Consider the following 23,698-nt stretch of genomic DNA (forward strand, 5'->3'; position numbering starts at 1 on the left):
TGCCTGTAAAACCTAAGAACCCATGGGGCGTGGTGGCGCACGCCTTTAATCCCAACACTCGGGAGGCAGAGGTAGGAGAATCACTGTGAGTTCAAGGCCACCCTGAGACTACATAGTGAATTCCAGGTCAGTCTGGACTAGAGCAAGACCCTACCTTGAAAAATGAAAAGACAAAAAAGGAAGAAAACAAAAACAACTAAGAACACTGGGTCAGTTCTCCAATACCCACATAAAGCCAAATGCACAAAGTAGCACATGCATCTGGAGTTCGTTTGTAGTGGCTAGAGGCCCTGGCGTGCCCTTTCTCTCTCTCTCTTCCTTCCCTCCCTCCCTCCCTCCCTCCCTTTCTCCCTCCCTTTCTGCCTCTCTCTCTCTCTCCCCCTCTCTCCCTCTCTCCCTCCCTCCCTTTCTCCCTCTCTCTCTCTCTCCCCCTCTCTCCCTCTCTCCCTTTCTCCCTCCCTCCCTCCCTTTCTCCCTCTCTCTCTCTCTCCCCCTCTCTCCCTATTTATCTCTCTCAAACGGATGCATACAGCACAGGGCTTGTGCACGCTAGGGTCAGTGCTGTACCATTGAGCCTCAGCCCTCAAACATTTTTTTTGTACTGGTGGAGTGGCTCAGAGCTGCCAGCAGCTCTAGACAGACTGTGTAGAAAGCAGTTATGGCCTGAAGACCGGGCAGTCTTGAGAGTCTGAACAGCTTTGTGCTGTAGCCTGAATCCTCTCTCCCTTTCCTTGCTCCGTGAGCAGGCCTCCTGTGGCCGTGCCTGCTGGGATGCTGGCTGCTGGCTGTACTGCTCTTGAGTTTCTCTTCAGCCTCTGCTTAAACATTTGCAAAGTGACGTTATGTACAGAGTTTTTGTAGATTTTGCATGATGCTTCGTGTCATTAACATGCACTTCCAACAGTTTTCTCAAAGTAGGGTCTCCCTCTGGCCCAGGCCGACCTGGAACTCACTATGTAGTCTCAGACTGGCCTCGAATTCACAGCGATCCTCCTACCTCTGCCTCCCGAGTGCTTGTGCTGCAGACACTTTACCCACTGAGCCATCATCTCCCTGGCTCTTACCAGTTTTGGGGTTCATTTGAAAGTCAACATCAATACTCACTGTCCATCTTCTGAAGCACTCAGAAGAGGCTCACCTGTCCTAGAGGTACCTGTACCTGCACGCCCGGTGTGACTGGGGACATCCGGGGAGTGACGCTCCCTGCCCACAGCAGCCTCGCCTGTCTGCGGGAGAACAGATGCCTGCTCCAGCCGTAGCTGAGCAACCACGGGTGGGGGCCTGGGCTTGATGGTTCTCAGGCAGGAGTAAAAGCTTCTGAGCTATTATTCTCATAAAGCACTTATCTCTTCTACAGAAAGCCATCACAAAAGTACCATTCACTTAGTTAATAATTGGCTTCTAAAAATACGCACCGTGTCAGCAGCTGTAGTCAGTGAAGGCGAGTTCTTGGCAGCGGGAAGCCGAGCTGGGAGGCTGTAGGGTTACTTGCAGGCAGTATTGGGTAATCCTGATTAGCTTGTACCCTTACCTCGTCTTGAGTCCATTGTTCTCCCTTTAGCTTGGCCTGGAGCTCAGGAGGGTTAGTGAAGAAAGCCAATGAGCCAATGTTCCCCCTCCCCCTAGTAGGGTCTCGCTGTAGCCCAGGCTGACCTGGAATTCCCTTTGTAGTCTCAGGGTGACCTCACACTCACGGCAATCTTCCTAACTCTGCCACTCACATACTGGGATTAAAGGTGTGTGCCACCATGCCCAATTTATTTTTTTTTTAATATATTTTTATTCATTTATTTGAGAGAGAGAGAGGATGGATATGGCAGGGCCTCTAGCTGCTGCAAATGAACTCCAGATTTCATGTGCCATCATGTGCATCTGACTTACATGGGTCCTGGGGAATTGAAACTGGGTCCTTAGGCTTTGCAGGCAAGTGCCTTAACTGCTAAGCCATCTCTCTAGCCCTCTTTTTTTTGGGGGTGGGGGGAAGGGTCTCACTCTATCTCAGGCTGACCTGGAATTCACTATGTATTTTCAGGGGGTCCTCAAACTCATGGTGATTCTCCTACCTCTGCCTCCTGAGTGCTGGGATTAAAGGCGTGTGCCACCACCACACACAGCCCTCTTACTTTTTAATATCTTTTTTTTGGGGGGGGGGTTGCTAGGGAAACACGCACTACACACTGAGGTATACCCTTCCTTCTCCCCCCTTCTCTCTCTCTCACACACACAGTATTGTGAGTCTGATCTTAAAACCCCAGGGGTAGACCTCATCACTTCAGCCTTGATAAAGTCAAGCCTTGATTTTCTAGATGGAGTGTCTAGCCCTGTCTGTCCCTACATCTTTCTCTCTCTCCCTTTTTTAATTTTTATTTTATTGATTTATTTGAGAAAAAGAGATATAGAGAAAGAGGGAGAGAGAAAGAGAATGGGCACACCAGAGCCACTAGCCACTGCAAACAAACTTCAGATGCATGTGCCACCTTGTGCAGCTGTCTTATGTAGGTCTTGGGGAATTGAACCTGGGTCCTTTTGCTTTTCAGGCAAGTACCTTAACTGTTAAGCCATCCCTCCAGCCCTGTCCCTGCATCTCTTCATGGACCCACAGTGAAATGAACTCCATGTCATCCCAGGGGCACTAGATGGCCAAATGCTTGTTGGTGTCCAGTCTTGTTGAAATAGCCTGTTCTGTTCCCTTAATCTGCCCCTTGCCAGAAACAGTACTTACACTCCAGAAAAGATTTCAGCTCAAATGCTGTTTTCTAAGCTCAATCAGAATATTTTCTTTGACATGTATATAATACTTCTCTTCTACAGTTCTGGTTTTATTATAGTAGTTAATGATTTTGTTGAGAGAAGATCTTGCTCTTTGCTTAAATTATTTATTTATTTATTTACTTACGTAATTGAGAGAGACTAATCTAAAATGGTCCTTGGGGGCTGGAGAGATGGCTTAGAGGTTAAGATGCTTGCCTGCAAAGCCTAAGGATGCACAAGTTGCTGCAAATGTCTGGAGTTTGTTTGCAGTGGCTGGGCCATTCTCTTTCTCTCACTCTCTGTCTCTCTTCTCTCTCTCTTCTGCTTGCAAATTAATTAATTAATTTTAAAATGTTTTAAAAAATGGTCCTTTGTTGGGTGTGGTAGTGCATTCCTTTAATCCCAGCACTCAGGAGGCAGAGGTAGGAGGATTGCCATGAGTTCAAGGCCACCCTGAGACTATATAGTGAATTCCAGGTCAGCCTGGACTAGAGTGAGACTCTACCTCAGAAAACCAAAAATAAAGAAATAAATAAAAACAGCAGCAACAACAAAATGGTCCTTGGCAGTTTGTAGGATTTGCAGAATGAATGGTTGCCTTCCACAACGTGTTTCAGTGGTTTAGGATAATACCTGATGCCTGCCAGCTTAAATAGTAGAGAGAAAACAGCTAACATTTATTGAGTGGGTTTTTTTTTTTTATGCTAACCGTTGTAAGTACCTCATGTGTTAGTTGTGTTAACCCCTATAATTAGCTCTGTGGTTATTATTATAGCCTTGTAATTATTTCCATCATTTTATGACTTGAGTAACCTGTTCAGGGTCCTCTGAGCGGGAAGGTTGGGATTCATCTTTCGATGTGTTGTTGGTAGGACCACATGGTGACTACCACCCTGAGCCGTCAGCCCGTAAAGCAAGACTTTTTCCTCATTATGTGTTAGTGGTGTGTTTAAGGAGCTGACATGTTTGTTAATTGGTACCAGCCTCAGTGCTTTGATACGTAGAGCAAACCACAGGGTGCTTTTCTTTTACCTGTTCGAAAGGTTTGCTGCACGTGATGGTGTGCGATTATTTTTTGTTTTTTCACTTGGTCACTTTGGTGTGCCTGCGCCGTGGTGCATTTGTGGAGGTCGAAGGACAGCCGTGAGGGCTGGTCCTTGCCTGACTCAAGGTCTCTCTTGTTGGCCGCTGGGAAGGCCAGACTAGCTGGCGGGGAGCTTTCGGATTCTCCTGACTCCTTCACGTTGCCCTGGTGTGCTGGGATTGTTGATACGATTGCCACTGTTACAGCAGACTGTGCTGGCATAACCCACCTTCAGTTCTTAGATTCCTGTGGAGCAAGCACTTTTAACTACTGAGCAATCTCCCCAGCCCCAAGATCCATTTTCTTTTCTTTTTATTTATTTACCTATTTGACACACACGGAGAAAAAAGCAGATAGGGAGAGAGAGAATGGGCATGCCAGAGCCTCTAGCCACTGCAGACAAACTCCAGACTCATGCGTCATCGTGTGTATCTGGCTTATGTAAGTACTGGGGAATCAAACCTGAGTCCTTAAGCTTCACAGGCAAGCTCCTTAACCATTAAGCCACTTCTCTAGCCCTAAAAATTTTTTTTTATTATTTATTTGAAAAGAGAGAGAGAGAGAGAGAGAGACTATGAATGGGCACTTCAGGGCCTCCTGCCACTGCAAATGAACTCCAGATACATGCACCACTTTGTGCATCTGGCTTTACATGGGTGCTGGGGAATCAAACCCCGGGCCAGAAGGCTTTGCAGGCCAAGCGCCTTTTACCACTGAACCATCTCTCTAGCCCTGTTTCTTCTTTTTTTGGTGCACATGTGTAGAATGTGTGATAACGTTGTGTGATGTGTGCATGTGTGTGCACAGATAGGTGCACCTAATGGTCACGTGTGTGGATGCCAGAAGATGTCATATGTCTTCTGTTGTTCCTTTGCCTTGCTCTCCTGAGACAGAGTCTCTCACTGAACCTGGAGCTCACCACGCTTCGCGTAGACTGGCTGGCCAGTGAGCCTCAGTAGTCTCTGCTCTCTGCCCTCTTCTTTGCTGGGGTTCCAGGCTTGTGTGGCCACACCTGGCTTTGCACTTGAGTGTCGGGGGCTGAGCTCAGGTCCCCGTGCTTCTGCAGCAGGAGCAGCGACCTGCCAGGCCATCCCCTCAGCCCACAGCTTCACTTTCTTCCCGAAGCGTAGCACCCGAAATGAGCACGGGAAGCGCCGGTACTAAATGGCCTGATGTTCTTCTTCCTAGGATGGTGGCTCCTTGGATCAAGTCTTGAAGAAAGCCGGGAGAATTCCTGAGCAAATTTTAGGGAAAGTTAGCATTGCTGTAAGTATATTGTGAAGTCTTACTTCCACGTTTTCTCATGGATAAATTAATGTGTTGGTAGGAAGTAGATAAGGGTATGTGTTAGTGACAGCTCTTTCCCATCTTTATACCCCTGTCCTCCAGGTGATCAAAGGCCTGACGTACCTGAGGGAGAAGCACAAGATTATGCACAGAGGTGAGAAGAATTTTCTAGGTGTTACTTCATGTGTGAGTGTGTTTTCCTTGAGGGAAAACATTTTGCTCATGTTTGTTGACATTTGCAGGAAACCTCTTGTGATGTAACAAACTACCTCCAGACTTCACAGTTGAAAGCAGTACTTTGTTACTGTGTAGTCAGCAGTCTGTGTGGCCGCAGAGCCTCTTTGCCAGGGGTGTAGACCCACTCTGATAGGCCACAGAGAGCCTTGCCTTCTTTAGTGATCACAGTTTCACGGAGTTTCCAGTTGCAGGAGCTGGCAACATACCCCAGTTCCTAAACACCTAGGACTGTTTTGTTTGTTTGTTTTCTTTCCCAGGTAGGGTCTCACTGTAGCCCAGGCTGACTTGGAATTCACTATGTAGTCTCAGAATGGCCTTGAACTCACAGTGATCCTCCTACCTCTGCCTCCTGTAATTTGCTCCCACCACCACACCCAGCTTTTTTTCTTCTTACTTTTTTTTTTTTTTTTTTCTTTTTGAGGTAGGATCTCACTGTAGCTCAGGCTGACCTGGAATTCACTATGTAATCTCAGGCTGGCCTCGAACTCATGACGATCCTCCTACTTCTGCCTCCCAAGTGCTGGGAATAAAGGTGTGTACCACCACACCCGGCTTTTTATTTTTTTTTAATTTTATTTATTTAATTGAGAGAGTAAGAAAGGGAAAGAGGCAGACAGACACACACACACACACACACACACAGAGGGAGAGGGAGGGAGAGAGAGAGAGAGAGAGGGAGGGAGGGAGGGAGGGAGGGAGGGAGGGAGGGAGGGAGGGAGGGAGAGAGAAAGAGAGAAAGAGAGAAAGAGAGAAAGAGAGAAAGGCAGATAGAGAGTGTGCCAAAGCCTCTAGCCACTGCAAATGAACTCCAGACAGATGTGCCACCTTGTGCATCTGGCTTACATGGGTCCTGGGGAATTGAACTGAGGTCCTTTGGCTTTTTAGGCAAATGTCTTAACTGCTAAGACATCTCTCCAGCCCTGTAAGACTTTTTTTTTTTTTTTTTTTTTGAGGTAGGGTCTCACTCTGGCCCATTCACTAGTCTCAGGTGGCCTCGAACTCATGGTGATCCTTCTACCTCTGCCTCCCAAGTGCTGTCTCTCTGTGCTTGCAAATAAATAAATAAAAATATAACCCATGTAAGCAAGAAAATTGTAGCAATTTGGTTTAAACCTTTCTTGTCAGAGACAGTCCCCCCCTTCCCCCCTCTTTAGTCCTAGGGATCAAACCCATGTGTCTACCTATGCTAGGCAAGCGCTCTGCCACTGAGCCATGTCCCTGTACCCAGGAACTTCGCTCTTCAGGAATATGTTAGGTGAAGCTAGGCATACTTGCATTTCCAATTCCTTTGTACTGGAAGTATAATCGTGGTGTTGGGGGCAACCAGCTGCCTCCAGCTAGCATTCAAGGCAGTTTTTCTAGCTGGGTAGCAGGTAACGTGTGCTGGACAAGTACGTCCTGGTCCTTGTGAGGTGCCTAGCCTTGGGAGCCCAGCTGGCCAGCTCTCTTGTTGTCCACGTGCCCACATCGAATGGGACTCTAGAACTAAGCGGGTTCTGAGCCTCGTGTCCATGTCTTGTCTTTGTCCTTAAGGAGCAGGACCAGTCCTAGGCAGGACAAGCTCAGCTGGTGTCACAGCACTGACGCCCTGGCTTGCCTTTCTGGATTCCTTACCCAGCGACGTGCTTTGTACGGGACACTGTATTCTATCTCCCGAATGTCCGAGGAAGGGAAGGTCTGTGTGGCTCTTCTTGATACATGTGGTTTGTGGCCTGTTGACCCTGTGCAGGGCGTGAGGTCTGTGCCCTGCGGGAAGGGTAAGCGTTGTCTGGCATCTCCAGCGACGTCTGGTGCTCCTCCATGTTAATAACCCTCTCTTCACAGCCTCGTCCTCCACCCAAGACAAGTAATTCATATTTGTAAAATATTTAGAGAATGCCTGCCAAGTGCAATGTGCTGGATGAGTCAGTACGGAGGCCATAAGATGGCTCATAGTGAGCCGTGTCTTCGTGAGGAAAGAGACTTCTCTGTAACTACTGCTGCATGGTAGAAGTAGCCAGTGTCAGTTTTACTGCCTGAATCATTCATTACCTTGCCAACTTGCGAAGAGAATCTGATGTGGCATCATTTATTAGTCAGAATTCTTTGGTTGTGTCAGACTCAAGATTATTTAATCAAAAAGGGAATGAGTTGGCTTGAGTCATCAAAAGGTCTGAAGGAGCCGGGCGTGGTGGCGCACGCCTTTAATCCCAGCACTCGGGAGGCAGAGGTGGGAGGATTGTGAGTTCGAGGCCACCCTGAGACTCCATAGTGAATTCCAGGTCAGCCTGGGCAACAGTGAGACCCTACCTCAAAAAAAAACAAAAAAAAAAAGAAAAAGAAAAAGGTCTGAAGGAGGGGTGAAAATGAGGTAGAAAAGACATGAACAGGGCTGGAGAGATGGCTTAGTGGTTAAGGTGCTTGCCTATGAGGCCTAAGGACCCAGGTTCAATTCTCCAGGTCCCATATAAGCCAGATGCACATGGTGGCACATGCATCTGCAGTTCGATTGCATTGGCTAGAGGCCTTGGTGTGCCCATTCTCTCTCCCTCTTTGTCTCACTCTAGGTCAGGATAACCTGGAGGAATTCACTATGTATTCTCTCAGGGTGGCCTCGAACTCTTGCCAATCATTCTACCTCTGCCTTCCGAATGCTGGGATTAAAGGCATGTATCACCACACCCAGCTTAATATCTTTTAAAAAAGTGAGCGACAGCTTTGAGGCTGGTCATGGCTTGATTTTCCTCATTTGTTACCTTCATCATCATCATTATTATAATCATTTGCTCTTTGAAACAGGGTCTCATGTAGTCTAGGCTGCCTCTTCCTCCAGAGTGCTGGAGTCAATCTGTCATCCACTCATCCATCCCTGACAAAGCTTCCCCAACTCTTCCCCAGTCCACCTCAGTGCCTAACCCTTCGGTGGGCTCTGCTTAGCTCTGGTGGGAGTTGTTACCTATTCCTGGGCCAGCCTCCGTGTGAGGGCACAGGAGCAGTGCAGTTGTATACTCACCACTGGTAAGATAAATGGAGCCTCTAGATTGACCCCTCCCCCCACAAGACCTACTTGGTATTTGGTATTGGCATTTGAAAAGGAGGGAATTTGTTAATAGAGATTAATAGGAGGGAGAAGGAATGGGTGCGAGAACAAGCAAATTAATTAAAAGTAGACCTCCCCCCAAGCTAGAGCAAGACTGTACCTTGAAAAACAAACAAAAAGTAGGTGTTTAGCTGGGTGTGGTGGCACACACCTTTTATCCCAGCACTTGGGAGCTGAGGTAGGAGAATTGCCGTGAGTTCACGGCCACCCTGAGACTATGTAGTAAATTCCAGGTCAGCCTGAGCTAGAGTGAGACTCTACCTCAAAAAACAAAATTAAGCCGGGCATGGTGGAGCACGCCTTTAGTCCCAGGAGATAGAGGTAGGAGGATCACCCTGAGACTATAGAGTGAATTCTAGGTCAGCCTGAGCACCCTACCTTGAGAAATAAACCGAAAAGAGTTGCAGGGTGCCAGCTTGCAGCTGTGCGTCACTAGTGAGAACGATCACGTTACCAGCCTGCCAGCTCAACCTGCTCGAATTAGCAAGACAATACTTTTAAAATTATTTATTTATCTATTTCAGCAGGGGAGGGGGGGCAGAAAGAGAAAATGGGTACACCAGGGCCTCTAGCAACTGCTAACAAACCTCAGATACGTGTACCACCTTGTGCATCTGGTTTACGTGGGTCCTGGGGATCAAACCTGGGTCCTTGGGCTTTGCAGGCAAGTGCCTTAACCATTAAACCATCTCTCCAGGCCAGCAAGACCGTAGTTGGCTCAGGACCCTGAGGAGGCACTTTGCTGGGTCAGTGCAGAGTGCACACCTTGGCCTGGGCTTCCTAACAGAGATCAGTGCCTGCTACGAGCGGTTTTCAGGGATGCCTTCACTTGTTTCTTTCTGTCAGGCGACGTAGATCTTCATGTCCAGATTGCATTCACAGCCTGATTTGAGAAAGCCAGCCTGGGATTGGATGATGATGATGATGATGATGTAGATGTGTGTGCATGTCGCTCTGTGTGTGTGTGTGTGTGTGTGTGTGTGTGTGTGTATGCGTGTATCAGAGACAACCTCAGGATTCTTGCCCTTTATACCCTTTTTGTTGTTGTTATTTATGTATTTTTTCAAGGTAGCGTCTCACTCTAGCTCAGGCTGACCTGGAATTCACTCTGGCGTCTCAGGTTGTGAGTAGTTTTTGAAGTAGGTAGGATCTCACTGTAACCCATGCTGACCTGCAACTCACTCTGCTGGCATCTTGGGCTGGCCTCAAACTCACAGCGCTCCTTCTAACTTAGCCTTTCCTGTGTTGGGATCAATGGTGTGCACTGTCATACTGGGCTGCCTTCCACCTTTGCTGAGACAATCTCTCTTGTTTGCTGCTGTGAATGTCAGACTAGGTGGCCTCGTGAGCAGTGACGACTTACCTTGGAACTGCTGATCTCTTGGGCCATCATGCGGGGCATGCCCTCCAGAAGAGGTCTTGCTTGTCTAGGGTCGTGCTAGGCAAACGTGTGCCTGCCGTGAGGGTCATGGGAGTGCGCTCTGTGCCTGGGCCCTGGCGAGCACTGAGATTCTCCAGGACATCTCAGGCGTCCCAGCAACAGCCTCCTGCGCAGCGAGTCCTTAGCAAATGCCAGGAATGTAATTCAGCCTCTGAACTCCGGGACATTCATTAAGCATGTCATCGATGGGTGGTGGTTGCTCCTTTGTTTCTGTCTTGTTTTATAAGCTGTTTGCAGTATACTTGACTGACTTTTGCCACCCACATCAGGCAAGCACTGTCCCGCCCACCAGGGCTTTCCTGGCACCTTACAAGGTTTCCCTGGAAGAAAGCCTCCTCCAGATGCCTGGCTTTGAGGCTCTATGCAAGATTGTTGCCTGGGCACAGTCCCTGTCTGTGTACCCAGACTTTTCAGCTGTTCCTTGAGCTAAAGGAGCCTGCCCATGCCATCCACATGGTTGGTGGTCCTTCATTTGTCCACAGCTTCATCCTGTAGCCGTGTGGGCAACAGCTTGAAGGGATGACGGGTTGCAGGGATCAGGGGTTCCTCTCGCCCCTGTCTAGACTGCCTTGCCTTGCAGATGGAAAGAAGGAGGGGCTGGCTATAGCTGGAATCCAGTGGGCTGCTCTCTCGGCTAGAAATGTGAGTCTCATTCTCTAGAGCCATCTCACCTGCCTACTCCACAGTGGTGGATTATGGCTGCAGATGAGGCTGTCTCTCAGTTCCTCACAAAAGGCAGACAGAGTTCACCGAGGAGGGAGTGTTTCTGTGGCTGTCCCTCACTAAGCGTCTTGGCGGAGTCGGCATGCGAGCTGGCTGAGAGATCAAAGTCTCACATGTGTCAGTAACCGGAGCGGGTTTCCAGGTAGAGAGAAGCAGCCTGCAAACACTGACTCACCCTCACAGGAAGGTGCAGTTGCCCAAGCTGTGCGAGCAGAGGCTCCCCTGTGGTGAGGGTCAGGAATTAAGCTGAGGAATGGTGGTGGTACTGGGTGGCATCTACCCTGACATGTCCCAGCACACAGGCTGTCCTGTAAGGATAAGGGTTTGGGCTGCTGTGGCTGAGGGGTTGGCATGGCCCAGTGAGGCAGAATGTGGGTCAGAGTTAGGATGGCAGTGCAGTAAAAGGACAGGAGGGGACAGACGGGAGAAAGGTGACTAGGATTTTCTGGGCATTCTCTTGAGAGCAAAGGTCAGGTACTGGCAGGAAATGGAAGTGGCAGGAAGAAGACTTGCTCATGGCCCTTGGTTGGGGGGGGCAAGGGTACGGTGACATAGGTTATACCCTGGAAAGGTATGACCTGGTCCTCATTTCAACCTGGGCCAGGATTGCTAGTCTCCTCACTTACAGAGGACCTTGGCCCCATGAAAGCTGGTTTACCTGGTGATCACACTAGGAGAAGATTTTATTAACCACTACCCAAAGCAAGATAGAAATCAGCTCATGACCCACAGGAGCACCTTGGGGGCTGGGATCAAGCATAAGGCTTGGAAGTACCAAGGTAATTAGAGAGAAATGTGATGGGACTTTTTTTCCCATCTGGACATTTTAAGGCTCCTTGTTGGACGTGAGTGTTGTCTGGTCTGGAGGCCTACACAAGGAGGTGGCCCAGTGCTGAAGCTGCAGGGGACTGCTGCTTGCCAAGTGGCCCTTGAAGGAAAATTCTTTCCAGATCTGCTGTTGATTCGGAGTCTAACCTTCCTCGTTGTCACTTCCCCTTCATCTCTGGAGCGGTCCTCGGGATCTGATACAACTGCCTAGTTTAAAACACCAAGCTCCTAAGAGTAGCCTGCCCTCACACAAGCGGGAGAAGCAGGCTCTGTCATGGGAAAAGTTAGGTCAAAGGTTGATGGGTGAATGGACTGTAATGTCTGGGATTTGCCCTAAGGCAGGCAGCCTTCTCTCTCACCTGCCAAGAAAAGGTTGAGATTATCGATGAAGCACTATTGGTGTTGAGTGGGCCGCTTAACATTGGCTGCATGGTTATGGTTACTGGGCACTCTCTGTTTAGGTTTACACTAAAGCACTGCCCATTCCATTGGCTCGGCACGTGTCATTAAATCGTCACACTGTCCTAAGCCTGGTCCTTTAGGGACCTGTCACTGCCAGGATAGGAAGAACTGATGAGTGGCCTCTCACCTCTTAGGACATTTCTGGTGGACTGTGCTGAGCTCTGAGGTAGGCCAACAGTAATGCACAACTTCGCTGGTGCCTGGGTCCCCCCTCCCCCCCACACACAGTGACCTCACCAGACATCGTCCTCCACTTTCCATTTATATGAACAGATCTTCATTCGGTCCATCTCCTTTTGTCTGTTTGCTTCCTCTCGTCTTGCTGAGCAAATTATCTTGCAGCAGGTCACAACAGGTTTTTAGACAAGTTCCCTTATTGAATAGCATATGATGAGTGTGTGTATTAGTCAGCATGTGCTCCTGTCAGCAGGGGGTTGATTGGCTTTGGGACTGATGGCAGCCCGCTCATGTCCTCTCCTCTTCCAGGGTTACCCAAACACAATGCTTTGTGCAGGGTTCTTTTAATGGAAAGGTTACTTGCTGATCTTTGGCAAGAGACTTCATTTGTGGAACCTCAGTTTCCATGTCTGGACTGGATCTGCTCTGCCAAGTGTCATTATAAGGCATTAGAGAAGAGAGAACAGAGATTTGTGGTCCCAAGCATTTCCCTTATTGCTTTCTTTCCTTTCCCCCTCCACTTATTTCCACCCCCCACCCCCCAAGTGTAGCCCTCTGAACCTTTTGCTCTGGCTTTTTTGCTACACTCTGTTTTCTAAATGTGGACAGCTTCTTGGAATGGCATATATTAGCAACACCAAATCCTGAACGTGTGTGTGTGTGTGTGTGTGTGTGTGTGTGTGTGTGTGTGTGTGTATGTGTGTTCCTATAAGGAATGTGGAGGCCAGAGGCTGATGACAGGTGTCTTCCGCATCACTCTGTACCTTAGTTTTATTTATTTATTTGAGAGAAAGAGAGAGGATGGGCATGCCAGGGCCTCAATCCATTGCAAGCAAACTGGGTCGACTAGCCAGCAGCTCCCAGAGTGCCTCCCGTGTGTCTCCTCCACACTGGGATTACACTCTTCCGTGGGCGCTGGGGATCGAAACCCAGGTTCCCCTGCTTGCACACAAGGGCTTTACATGCTGAGCCGTCTCCTCAGCCTCAAGGGCTGAGCTCAGGCAACATCATCTTGTGTCGGGGGCAGGGTTTGTGTGTCTTGGCTTGGTTGAGGGTGAGCAGTGAACTGGAGAGAGGTGCCCAGGAGAGAAGATCACAAAAGCATTTGGAGAGGAGAGAGAGAAACCTTAAGATGCCGGGCGTGGTGGCACACGCCTTTAATCCCAGCACTTGTGAGGCAGAGTAGGAGGATCGCCGTGAGTTTGAGGCCACCCTGAGACTACATGGTGAATTCCAGGTCAGCCTGGGCCAGATGAGACCCTACCTGGGGGAGGGGAACACCTTAATATGCAGGTCGCTGGGCTTGGCTGTAGTGTTGTGAAAGCGGAGGGGATAAAAATAGTTGCTCATTAGGACTGGCGGGCTGCTCCTCTGCAGCTCTGCTTGCTGTTTGAACTCGGCCGTGATCAGAAGGAGCTGGAAACAACCTCCAGCCCCTGCTGCTCGCCAGCCTCCTGCCGTTAGCCGTCAGCCGTGTCTGGGGGATAATGGACTGGCACTGCGGAAGCAGCAGTGCCTGGTGCACCTGCTAAGCCAGCACAGAGAGGATTTCTGTCCGTGCTGGATTTCTAGGATTTCAGCTTGCCCAAGTCAGGTCCAGTTCCTGAAATGCTCATGGCCTCTGCCAGGCCATTGACTCCCTGCCACCTGCAGTGGGAGTTCCGCAGTCTGGGTCAGCAGTGGCTCTCGTCAGCAGCCTGGAGTTCAAACCCAGCCCCGGCCACAGCCTCTGCCAGTGTGGGTGTGGGTTTTCCCCTGTGCACTGGGTTCCTCGTGCTCCCTCACACTTCCCCTGCGAGGATGGAGGAGAAGTGCTCTGGTTCACAGGTGGCCATGTACCGACCCATGCTGCAGGGTCTCTGCTGAGGCCGTTTTGCCGGGCAGGGAGGGCGCCTGAGCCTCGCTCTCAGCGCTGCTGACAGACAGAAGTCTGGATGGGGAAAGAGTTACGGGTAATGGCTGGGAAACGGCTTTGAGATTTCTCTGAGGTGTTTTTTTTAAATTATTATTTCTATTTCCCTCATCTACAACTTGACTTCTATTTTCTTAAAAATATTTTATTTCTATTTATTTATTTGAGATAGGGAATGAGGCAGAGTGAGAGAGGGAGAATGGGCACTCCAGAGTTCCAGCCACTGCACACGAACTCCAGATGTGTGCGCCCCCTTGTGCACCGAGGTCCTCTGGCTTTGCAGGCAAGCGCCTTAAGTGCTAAGCCATCTCTCCAGCCTTGTGGTGGTTTGAATAGATGGTCCCCCAATATATTCAGTGGTTTATTAGTTTGTAGTTTGCATCTGTAGCCACCTGGCTAGAGGCAGTGTTACTGGGTGGATCTTAAGGTGTGGTGGGTTTCAGATTTCAATCTAAAGATATGCAAAGTATGCCTAGCTGGAGTTCCTGAAGTGTGCTGTGCTGTGCTGTGTGGCTTTTGGCTTGTGCTTCTCTCAGGGCTTGGACCTGTGAAGGCAGGCCAGCTTCTTCTGCCATTTATGGAACTTCCCCTGAAGCTGTAAGTGGCTATAAATATCCCTTCCTCCATAACCGTGCCGGGTCTGGAAGTTCATCTCAGTGAACTTGAATCTGTCTGTTATAAATCCATTATAATTTTTAAGTACTTTTTTTTTTTTTTTTTTTTGGTTTGGTTTTTGAGGTTGGGTCTCATTCTAGCCCAGGCTGACCTGGAATTCACTATGTAGTCTCAGGCTGGCCTCAAGCCTATAGTGATCCTCCTATCTCTGCCTCCCAAGCACTGGGATTAAAGGCGTGTGCCACCACACCTGGCTTTAAATACTTTTTAAATTTATTTGCAAACAGAGAGAGGGAAAGAGAGAGAATGGGCATGGCAGGGCCTCTAGCCACTGCAGGGGAACTCCAGTGCATCTGGCTTTATGTGGGTCCTGGAGAATTGAACCTGGGTCATTAGGCTCTGCAGGCCAAGTGTTTTAACTGCTGAGCAATCTCTACAGCCCTTCTCTGAGATTTTTTATTTTATTTTATTTTATTTATGAGAGAGAGAAAGGCAGGTAGCCACTGCAAACAAACTCCAGACACATGTACCGCCACCTGGCTTTACGTGGGTGCTGGGAAATAAAACTTGGGTCCTTTGGCTTTGCAGGAAAGCTAAAACATCTCTCCAGCCCTTCTGAGTTTTAGTATCGTGGCTGCTTAATGAGCTCTTAAATGCCGGTGGTAATCAGGAATGGCTGTGCAGGCAGTAGCTACACATATCTGGGTCAGCTTCCTTCCCCTTTGGTTTTGTCCTCTGTAGAATTTTTAAACTTCTTTAAAAAAATTTTAAGGCTTGCCGGGCGTGGTGGTGCACGCCTTTAATCCCAGCACTTGGGAGGCAGAGGGAGGAGGATCACCATGAGTTTGAGGCCACCCTGAGACTACATAGTGAATTCCAGGTCAGCCTGCTCCAGAGTGAGACCCTACCTTGAAAAACCAAAAAAAATAAATAAATAAATTTAAGGCTCATTAAGGTGCTTGGTTGAGAAGCCTAATGACCCAGGACTCACGTAAGCCAAATGCATATGGTGGTACATGTGTCTGGAGTTTGTCTGTAGTGGCTGGAGGTCCTGGTGTGCCCATATTCCCTCTTATAAATAAATAAAAATATTTAAAAATATTTATTTGATGAGCTGGAGAGATGGCTCAGTAGTTAAGGCACTTGACTACAAAGCCTAATTACCCGAGTTCAGTTTCCCAGTACCCATGTACAGCCAGATATACAACGTGGAGCATGTGTCTGGTGTTTGTTGGCACACTCATTCCCTGTATTTCTGTCTTCTCTCCATCTCTCTCTGCTTGTAAATAAATAAATGAAAACTTTTTATTTAAAAAAAAAATCACTTGGAGAGCTGTGTGTGGTAGCACATACCTTTAATCCTAGCACTCGGGAGGCAGAGGTAGGAGGATCTCTGTGAGTTCGAGGCCACCCTGAGACTACATAGTGACTTCCAGGTCAGCCTAGGCTAGAGTTAGACCTTGCCTTGAAAAGCAACAAAAAAAATGTATTTTGGGGCTGGAGAGATGGCTCCGTGGTTAAAGGCACGTGCTTGCAAAGTCTGATGGCCTGGGTTCAGTTCTTCGGTACCCATGTAAAGCCAATCACATGAAGTGGTCTCTGTGTCTAATCCATTTGCTGCAGCCAGAGTCACAGAGGTATTCATTCTCCCTGACATAAAGATATTTTTTAAAGAAATCTGTTTTGGAACCAGATGCATTTCTCAGTTGGTAGTGGCAGTCTTGAAGTTTGAACCTAGCATTCTAAAAAGTAAAATACATCTGCCTCGAGAATAAATGTCAGTGCTTAATGATCCACGATCATCTCACCTTTGGACCCACCTCTGTCACAGATGAGCCTGTCGCTTCTGTGTGTCACTCTGCTTGCTTCTTTGCCGGCTCTTGCTCCTGTTGCTTCTCTGATTCTCTTGAGCTTCCCTCCCCCGTGCCTGTCCTCTGCTTCATGCCTTGCTCGTGCTTTCTTGTCTTAGGGGATGTGGCTTCTTTTAATCTTACCCATCCGAGCACAATGCAGGAACCACACGTAGAATAAATCCTCTGGAAGGCACCTGCATCTGGTTCATCTGCCGGCGGGCCTTGTCAGCTGGGCAGCCTGCCGTAGGTGGGTTGCACCGATTCCAGCTGCCTGGGAGAACAGAACCGTGGTTCTGCCTGTGTTCTCAGGGTCACAGCCTGTGAGCTGCTCCTCTTGGTAGGCACAGCCTTGAGGACAGGGACTGGGCCTTTTCACTAGTTGTTCAGTGCAGACACTACATATGAGAAATTGTAGAGCAGAGCCAGCGTGGTGTTGCACGCCCTTATTCCCAGCACCCAGGAGGCAGAAGTAGGAGGATCACCGTGAGTTCAAGGCCAGCCTGAGACTCCATAGTGAATTCCAGGTCAGCCTGGGCTACAGTGAGACCCTCCCTTGAAAAACAACAACAAAAGTAACAATAGAGGGTCTGGGAAGTCAGGAAAAGGGGCTTGGGGCTGTGCTGTAAGGCGAATAGGAGCTATAGTAGGCTCGGAGTAGCAGTGGTCCTGGGACGAGGATAGCCCTGGGTAGAGGTGGACGGTCCTGGGGACCTGAACGTGGGGGGGTCCAGGGACCAGCCACTGTGGAATGTTTGGGTGCCCGTGGAGATGAGGAATCCAGCTTCTACTTGCAGGGAAGAGTCGGCTCGTATGGGGCTCTCAGCCCTTTTGCAGGGTTGAAGAGCAGCGTTCCTCCCACAGGGGCGCATACTGGAGCGTGGTCATGCAGTGTGCTGGGTTCTAAGTCACCCGGGACCTTGTGCACTGAGTGTGTCTCATTCCCGAGAGCCTGGGGTCAGAGAGGGGAACCGCATCTCTCCCTCTCTCCCTCCCCCCCCCCTCCACTCTGCTGCTTCCCGCTTCCCAGCTCCAGTGACTGCCGCAGCCGCCCAGGCGGGGCTGTTCCCCGGGGCGAGTGTTGGGAGTGGAAGCCGAGCTCTGAGCCTGGGTGCGGGAGAGCGGGGTTATGTAAGAAAGATCTGTGCGGAGGCTGGAGGCTGGCTTGCTGTGTGAATAGAAATCAGATGCAAGGACAGCTAGAGACAGCCCAGCCCTGTGACAGCAGCTGCAGCTGGGGGAGAGCCAGCCGAGGAGGGCTGTGGAGGGTGGGGCGCTGCCCCTGGGCACTGCAGATGGGGGTGACAGGGCAGCCTGTGTTGTATTCCTGTGGCCGGCTGCATGGCTCTGCAGGAGCACCCCCACCGCTGCTGTCCTGACCGGAGGAGCCGAGCTACTCGCCCAAGGCCACATGTAGAGCGCTGGCGGCCAGGACGAGTGCAAGCCTCTCCTCTCTAGCCAGTGCTGCTCTCTGGCCCCAGGTCACAGCGGATAGGCCATGGGAGCATCTGGGACTGGTGAGGGACCACAGTGTGCAGACGAGAAGCCATGACATATGGTGGGAGGTGTGGGGAAGAGGGCTTATATTGGAGTGCTGCCCCGCTCTTCCCAGATTGGTCCCCTTAGGTAGCATCATGGGCTGGGTCCTGAGCATATGACCTCCAGGGGCCTGCCTCCCGAGAGCGGCAGTGGGGCCGAGGATGAGGGCCCCCCAAACTGCTGCAGGACTCTGCTCGGCTGAGGAGTGTGGGGGCCTGTCGGAACGTAAGGCTTAAAAAGAGGCCGTTCCTCACCTCCTGCCTGAGTTGTCTACTCCTGGCTCTCTAGAAGGCCATGGGCCTCCCTCCCATCTGTCCAGGCTCTTGCTGGAGCTCCTCACAGCTCTGCCCACATTGCTAGCACCCAGCACCCCACTCTGCTCTCACCTGATTTCTGCCTCCTCTTTGCACGTCACACAAGACGACCTGATGTTATGTGCTTACGGAAATGTGAGCTGTGTGCCTGTGGGGCCTTGGGCAGCTTTTCCAGCTGTCCCCGTACGGGGGTACTTGCAGGAGGCAGCTGCTCAGTAGCCAGTAGGTGAGAGACTAAGTGCTATGGCAGCGGGTACTGGACGGCAGTCTGGGGATGGCTCTTTGTAACTTGGCTTTTGCCCTTTGACCTTGAACAAGTCCTTGGACTTGAGGCCTTGGACCTTTGGTCGGCATTGTGAAGGGAAGAAATCAGATGCCCTTTGAGGCTTCTCCTGCTACCTGTACCTTGGGGACCCTGTGTGGGACGTGGGCTCACAGGGAGGTTTGTGCTCCTTACAGGAGGCAGACTGTATCCCGAGCTAGTGCCGTGGGTGACAAAGAGGACTGGGTCTTCGCCTCCCACCCCCCCGCCCGCTCTGTGTGCACACACAGACGCACACTGTATGTACGCCTGTGGACACAGTGACTTTAGTTAGAGCCAGTCATCCCAGATGCAGGGTTGGGGAGCACCTGCTGGGTGCCAGGTATGGCTCTGGCTCAAAGTCGACCAAGGTGAGGCAGATTCTGAGGGCCGTGCATGACCTGCCGGGGTGTGGGGAAGGAGGGGCGTTGCGAACGATGTGGGGGACATAGGGTGGCTCGGGGGAGTGGATTACTGACAGGGCGCCCCCCGCCCCCAATTTTCCCTTGGGAAGATTTTTAGAATCTAAGAATAAATCAATGGGTTGGATGTGGTGATGCATTCCTGCAACCCCAGTACTCAGCAGCTGAAGCAGGAAGATCACAATTTCATGTCCAGCCTGGGCTACATAGCAAGTGAAAGAAACCTTGTGTCTCCCTCCAAAAGAAGAATGGATTGCCAGGTGCAGTGGCTCACACTTCTCATCCCAGCATTTCGGAAGCCGAGGTAGGAGGATCACTGAGAGTTCAAGGCCACGCTGAGACTACATCGTGAATTCCAGGTCAGCCTGGGCTAGAGTGAGATCCTACCTTGCAAAAAAAGAACAAATGCATTCATCTGGAAGAATATTTATGGGAACAATAATGAAATGTTAGTAGTGGCCCTGGTAAGTTGGAGTTATGAGTGGTTTTTGTATTTTCTCTGATATTCCAGATGATAGCATACACATTACTGCTAGTGAAAATACCTGTATTGGCCAGGTATGGTGGCTCACACCTCTAATCCCAGCACTTGGGAGGCATAGGTAGGAGGATTGCTGTGAGTTCAAGGCCACCCAGAGACTAGAGTGAATTCCAGGTCAGCTTGGGTAGAGTGAGACGCTACGTCACAAAACCAAACAGTGAAAAATAAATAAAAATAAGAATAAACCTTTATTAAGTCATGACTTAGGATTTTCTGTCACCAAACCCCAGGGGCTCGCTGGTCTCTGCTCTTCGTGGGTGAAGGCGGCAGGTGGCATGGTCATGCCCATCTTTTGACATGGGTCTGGGCGCTCATGGCAAGTGCTGCTACCTGTTGCGCCATCTCCCCAGCCATGGCTGAGGATTTTGTCCCTGGATGTGGCCTGCGCTTGCACGGTCTCTTTGTTTGTTGATACCCGCTCACAAAGCTCTGGCTGAGCCCTCTGCTACGATGTCCTAACCCCGGGGTCGAGGGTAATGCCTTGGTCAGTCCACTTCACAGGGGAGATGGCAAGGGAGTGGATGCATGGGAAGCATCTGTGTGGGTGACAGTAGACAGGTGTGGAGCGAGGTGGGCATATGAGTGCGTGAAGGGGGCGGCGTGGTGCCGGGCACTGTTTTAATCCTAGGGGCTTCTTTCAGGCCTTTCTGTTCTCTTACCCTAAGTACTGGGGGTCCTCCTGTGATGGAAAGGGTGGGTGAGTGGCTTTAGTGAGAGAATAGAAATTTGTGCCTCTGGGCTGGAGAGATGGCTTAGCGGTTAAGCGCCTGCCTGTGAAGCCTAAGGACCCCGGTTCGAGGCTTGGTTCCCCAGGTCCCACGTTAGCCAGATGCACAAGGGGGCGCACGCGTCTGGAGTTCGTTTGCAGAGGCTGGAAGCCCTGGCGCGCCCATTCTCTCTCTCTCCCTCTTTCTCTCTGTGTCTGTCACTCTCAAATAAGTAAATAAATAAAAATATATTTAAAAAAAAAAAAGAAAGAAATTTGTGCCTCTGCTCCGTTCCCTTTTAGTATGCCTACATACTGATCCAGCCAGATAGATACTGCTATCTTGCCATTTGGGTGCTTGAAGTAACAGACTGAAATCTTATTTATTTGAGAGTGAAAGCGGTGGGGCCGGGGGGTGGAGAATGGGCACGCTAGGGCCTCCAGCCACTGCAAATAAACTCCTTACATATGTGCCACCTTGTAGACATCCAGAAGGCCAGTGGCTTTCATGAGTCCTGGGGAATTGAACCTTGGTCCTTTGGCTTTGCACTAACCACTAAGCCATCTCTCCAGCCCCATACTGCAATCTTGACTGGTTGGGACTAGAAATGGCTTAGTGGCTGAAGGTGCTTGCTTGAAATCTTGACTGGTCAGGATAACTGACTCCTTTCTGTGGGCGATGTGCCCAGGTTTGCAACCTCAAAGTCCACACTCGCTGGCTTTCCGTCCTGCTTCTCCAGCAGCTGGCCATTGCATCACCCCCACCCTTCCTGGAGCCCTGAGCAGGGGCCATACATGGCCTTGGTGTCCAGAGCTTGCAAGTCATGGCTGCCTCTGACGGCCTGGGACTCCTTGGGACTGCTCTGTCTGTCAGTAAAGCATTGAACCTTTCCCTCCACAGCCTTCCTGTTCCTTAATTTCCTGCTTTCTCTTCCCCACAGATGTGAAGCCCTCCAATATCCTAGTGAACTCCCGCGGGGAGATCAAGCTCTGTGACTTTGGGGTCAGCGGTCAGCTGATTGACTCCATGGCCAACTCCTTCGTGGGCACAAGGTCCTACATGTCGGTATGAACAGCAGTTCCGTTTCTCCTCAGAGGGTTAGAGAGAGCCAGGCAGCTGCCTTCCCTGTGGAGCTGTCGTCTTGTGCTGGGTAATGGGTGGGCGTGAGAAATGAGGGATGAGGTGCGTGTTCTCTGGAAGGTGGGAGTGGTCTCAGCTCACGAGGAGAGAGTGTATGTAATAAAGCTTGGCTTCTATTCGGAAGAGATTGACAGTCCACTGACCCTCTGGATGCCTCTCTGACTGGGTATAGAACCTCAGACCCAAGATGCTCAGACAGGACCACAGCTCAATTGCCCCGCCTTCTCACCTGATACCACTGTTGCCAGTGCTAACTGTCTGCCCCAACCTTTTTTTAATTTTTAATTTTTATTTATTTGAGAGCGACAGAGAGAAGGAGGCAGAGAGAGAGAGAATGGGCGTGCCAGAGCTTCCAGCCTCTGTAAACGAATTCCAGATGCCTGCGCCCCCTGTGCATCTGGCTAACATGGGTCCTGGGGAATTGAGCCTCGAATCAGGGTCCTTAGGCTTCACAGGCAAGCGCTTAACCGCTAAGCCATCTCTCCAGCCCTGCCCCATCCTTTTTAAAAAATTGTTTGTTTATATTAAAGAGGAAGAAGCGGGGGGGGGGGGGTCGGAGGAGAATGGGTACGCCAGGGCCTCCAGCTACTTCAAATGAACTCCAGACACCTGTGCCACCTTGTGCAACTGGCTTTATGAACGTAACGGGGAAGCCAACGTGGGTCCTTTAGTTTTGCTGGGAAATGCTCTAACTGCTGAGCCATCTCTTCAGCACCCCCCCCCCCTTAAATGTTTGTTTGGGCTGGAGAGGTGGCTTAGCGGTTAAGGTGCTTGCCTGCAAAGCCAAAGGACCGAGGTTCGATTCCCCAGGACCCACATAAGCCAGATGCACAAGATGAGATGGCACGTGAGTCGGAATTCACTTACAGCGGCTGACCACCTGGCACATCCTTTCTCTCTCTCTCAAATAAATAAAATAAAAATATGTATAGTGTTTATCTGCAAGGGAGAGAAGAGAGACATAGTGGGGGGGGTGGGCACAACGGGGACTCTGGCCACTGCAAATGGACTCCACACTCTTGCGTCACTTGTGCAGCTGGTGTTATGTGGGTGCTAAGGAGCTGAGCCCCAGTCCTTAGGCTTTGCTGTGCATCTGGGGTTACGAGGGTACTGAGGAATTGAACCCTGGTCTTAGGCTTTGCAGGCAAGTTCTCTTAACTGCTGAGCCATCTCCCCACCCCCTCCTGATTAACATCTAGTGGCCTTACTCCCGAAAGTCTGTGATAGAGTCATCACCTCCGTTCTCATCACCCTTTGTTCTGGGCTGAAGTCAGCTGTAGCTTAGCCAGTGCCCGATTGTGGAGTCTTCCTTCCTGAGCCCAATTTACTGTCCCTTACTGCCACCAGAGTGTTGCGTGTGGCTGTCCCCTCACCCACGCACGAGTTAGCATTGGAGTCTTTTCCCCGGGGTCAGGCTGGGGTGTGGTGCGTGTTAGGTGTCGGGGCAATGCTTGGATAGTGGGTGAGGTGGACTGGGCTGAGTGGGCAGGTCAGACCCCGTTCCTGTGTGGCTGGGAAAGGAGCCACGAGTGCTGCAGGGGGCGCAGAGGGGAGCTAGAGGACGGCCGCTCCTCACCGAGGGAGAAGTGCAGGCCCAGGCAGCGCCGGCAGGGGAGGCCCCGAGTACTTCACGTGCGCACTGGGGAGTGCTCCCGCGGCCCCCAGTGTCTCCTCCGTGCGTGTACCCGTGCCGTCTCTATGGGACTCCAGCCACTGTCGGCATCATTCGCTGCTGGCCCACACCCCCCATCCAACTCATGTGGCTCACAGGGGAGCTCTTCAGCTCTTTCCCCGTCACCCCCTCGTTCCCTCTTCCCTAGATGGGCAATAGCTGAGCAGCTGGCACCAGGGGCCTCTCAGTTGCCAACGCTGAAGTTCAAACTCAATTAGTAGGCCCTGGGACTTATTGATCTAGGGCTGCGGTGGGGTGTTTGTGGTGATGTGGTCAGTTTCAGAAGAGTCCAGCATTAGAGATCCTATGGGAGAACTTAATTTGACTTCTGAATAAATGTACTGCAGTCAGATTAAAGACTTTTTTTTTTTTTTTCGTTTTTCAAGGTAGGGTTTCACTCTAGTCCAGGCTGACCTGGAATTCACTAGGTAGTCTTGAACGCACAGTGATCCTCCTACCTCTGCCTCCCGAGTGCTGGGATTACAGGCGTACACCACCACGCCTGGCAGATTGAAGCTTTTTTGTGGGGTTCTTGTAATAACGTGTGTTCCTGGAAACAACACTCAGGAAACAGCGCTCCTGTATGGCTCCACATGCCTTTACTTTCTTTGAATGC

The 23,698-nt window shown here is 50.4% G+C and overlaps 1 protein-coding gene across 1 annotated transcript in view; it reads left to right on the top strand.

Moving 5' to 3' along the window:
• The window catches only part of Map2k1 (mitogen-activated protein kinase kinase 1), a 95,456-nt gene that overhangs the window by 63,201 nt on the left and 8,557 nt on the right, over positions 1–23,698 (top strand). Inside the window, exons 4-6 of the mRNA XM_004662557.3 lie at positions 5,024–5,101; positions 5,225–5,276; positions 21,211–21,335. Coding sequence (XP_004662614.1) covers positions 5,024–5,101; positions 5,225–5,276; positions 21,211–21,335 — 255 coding nt within the window. The remainder of the gene's footprint in view (positions 1–5,023; positions 5,102–5,224; positions 5,277–21,210; positions 21,336–23,698) is intronic.

This window comes from Jaculus jaculus, chromosome 10 (genome assembly GCF_020740685.1).
Source record: "Jaculus jaculus isolate mJacJac1 chromosome 10, mJacJac1.mat.Y.cur, whole genome shotgun sequence".
Classification (NCBI taxonomy): Eukaryota; Metazoa; Chordata; class Mammalia; order Rodentia; family Dipodidae; genus Jaculus; species Jaculus jaculus.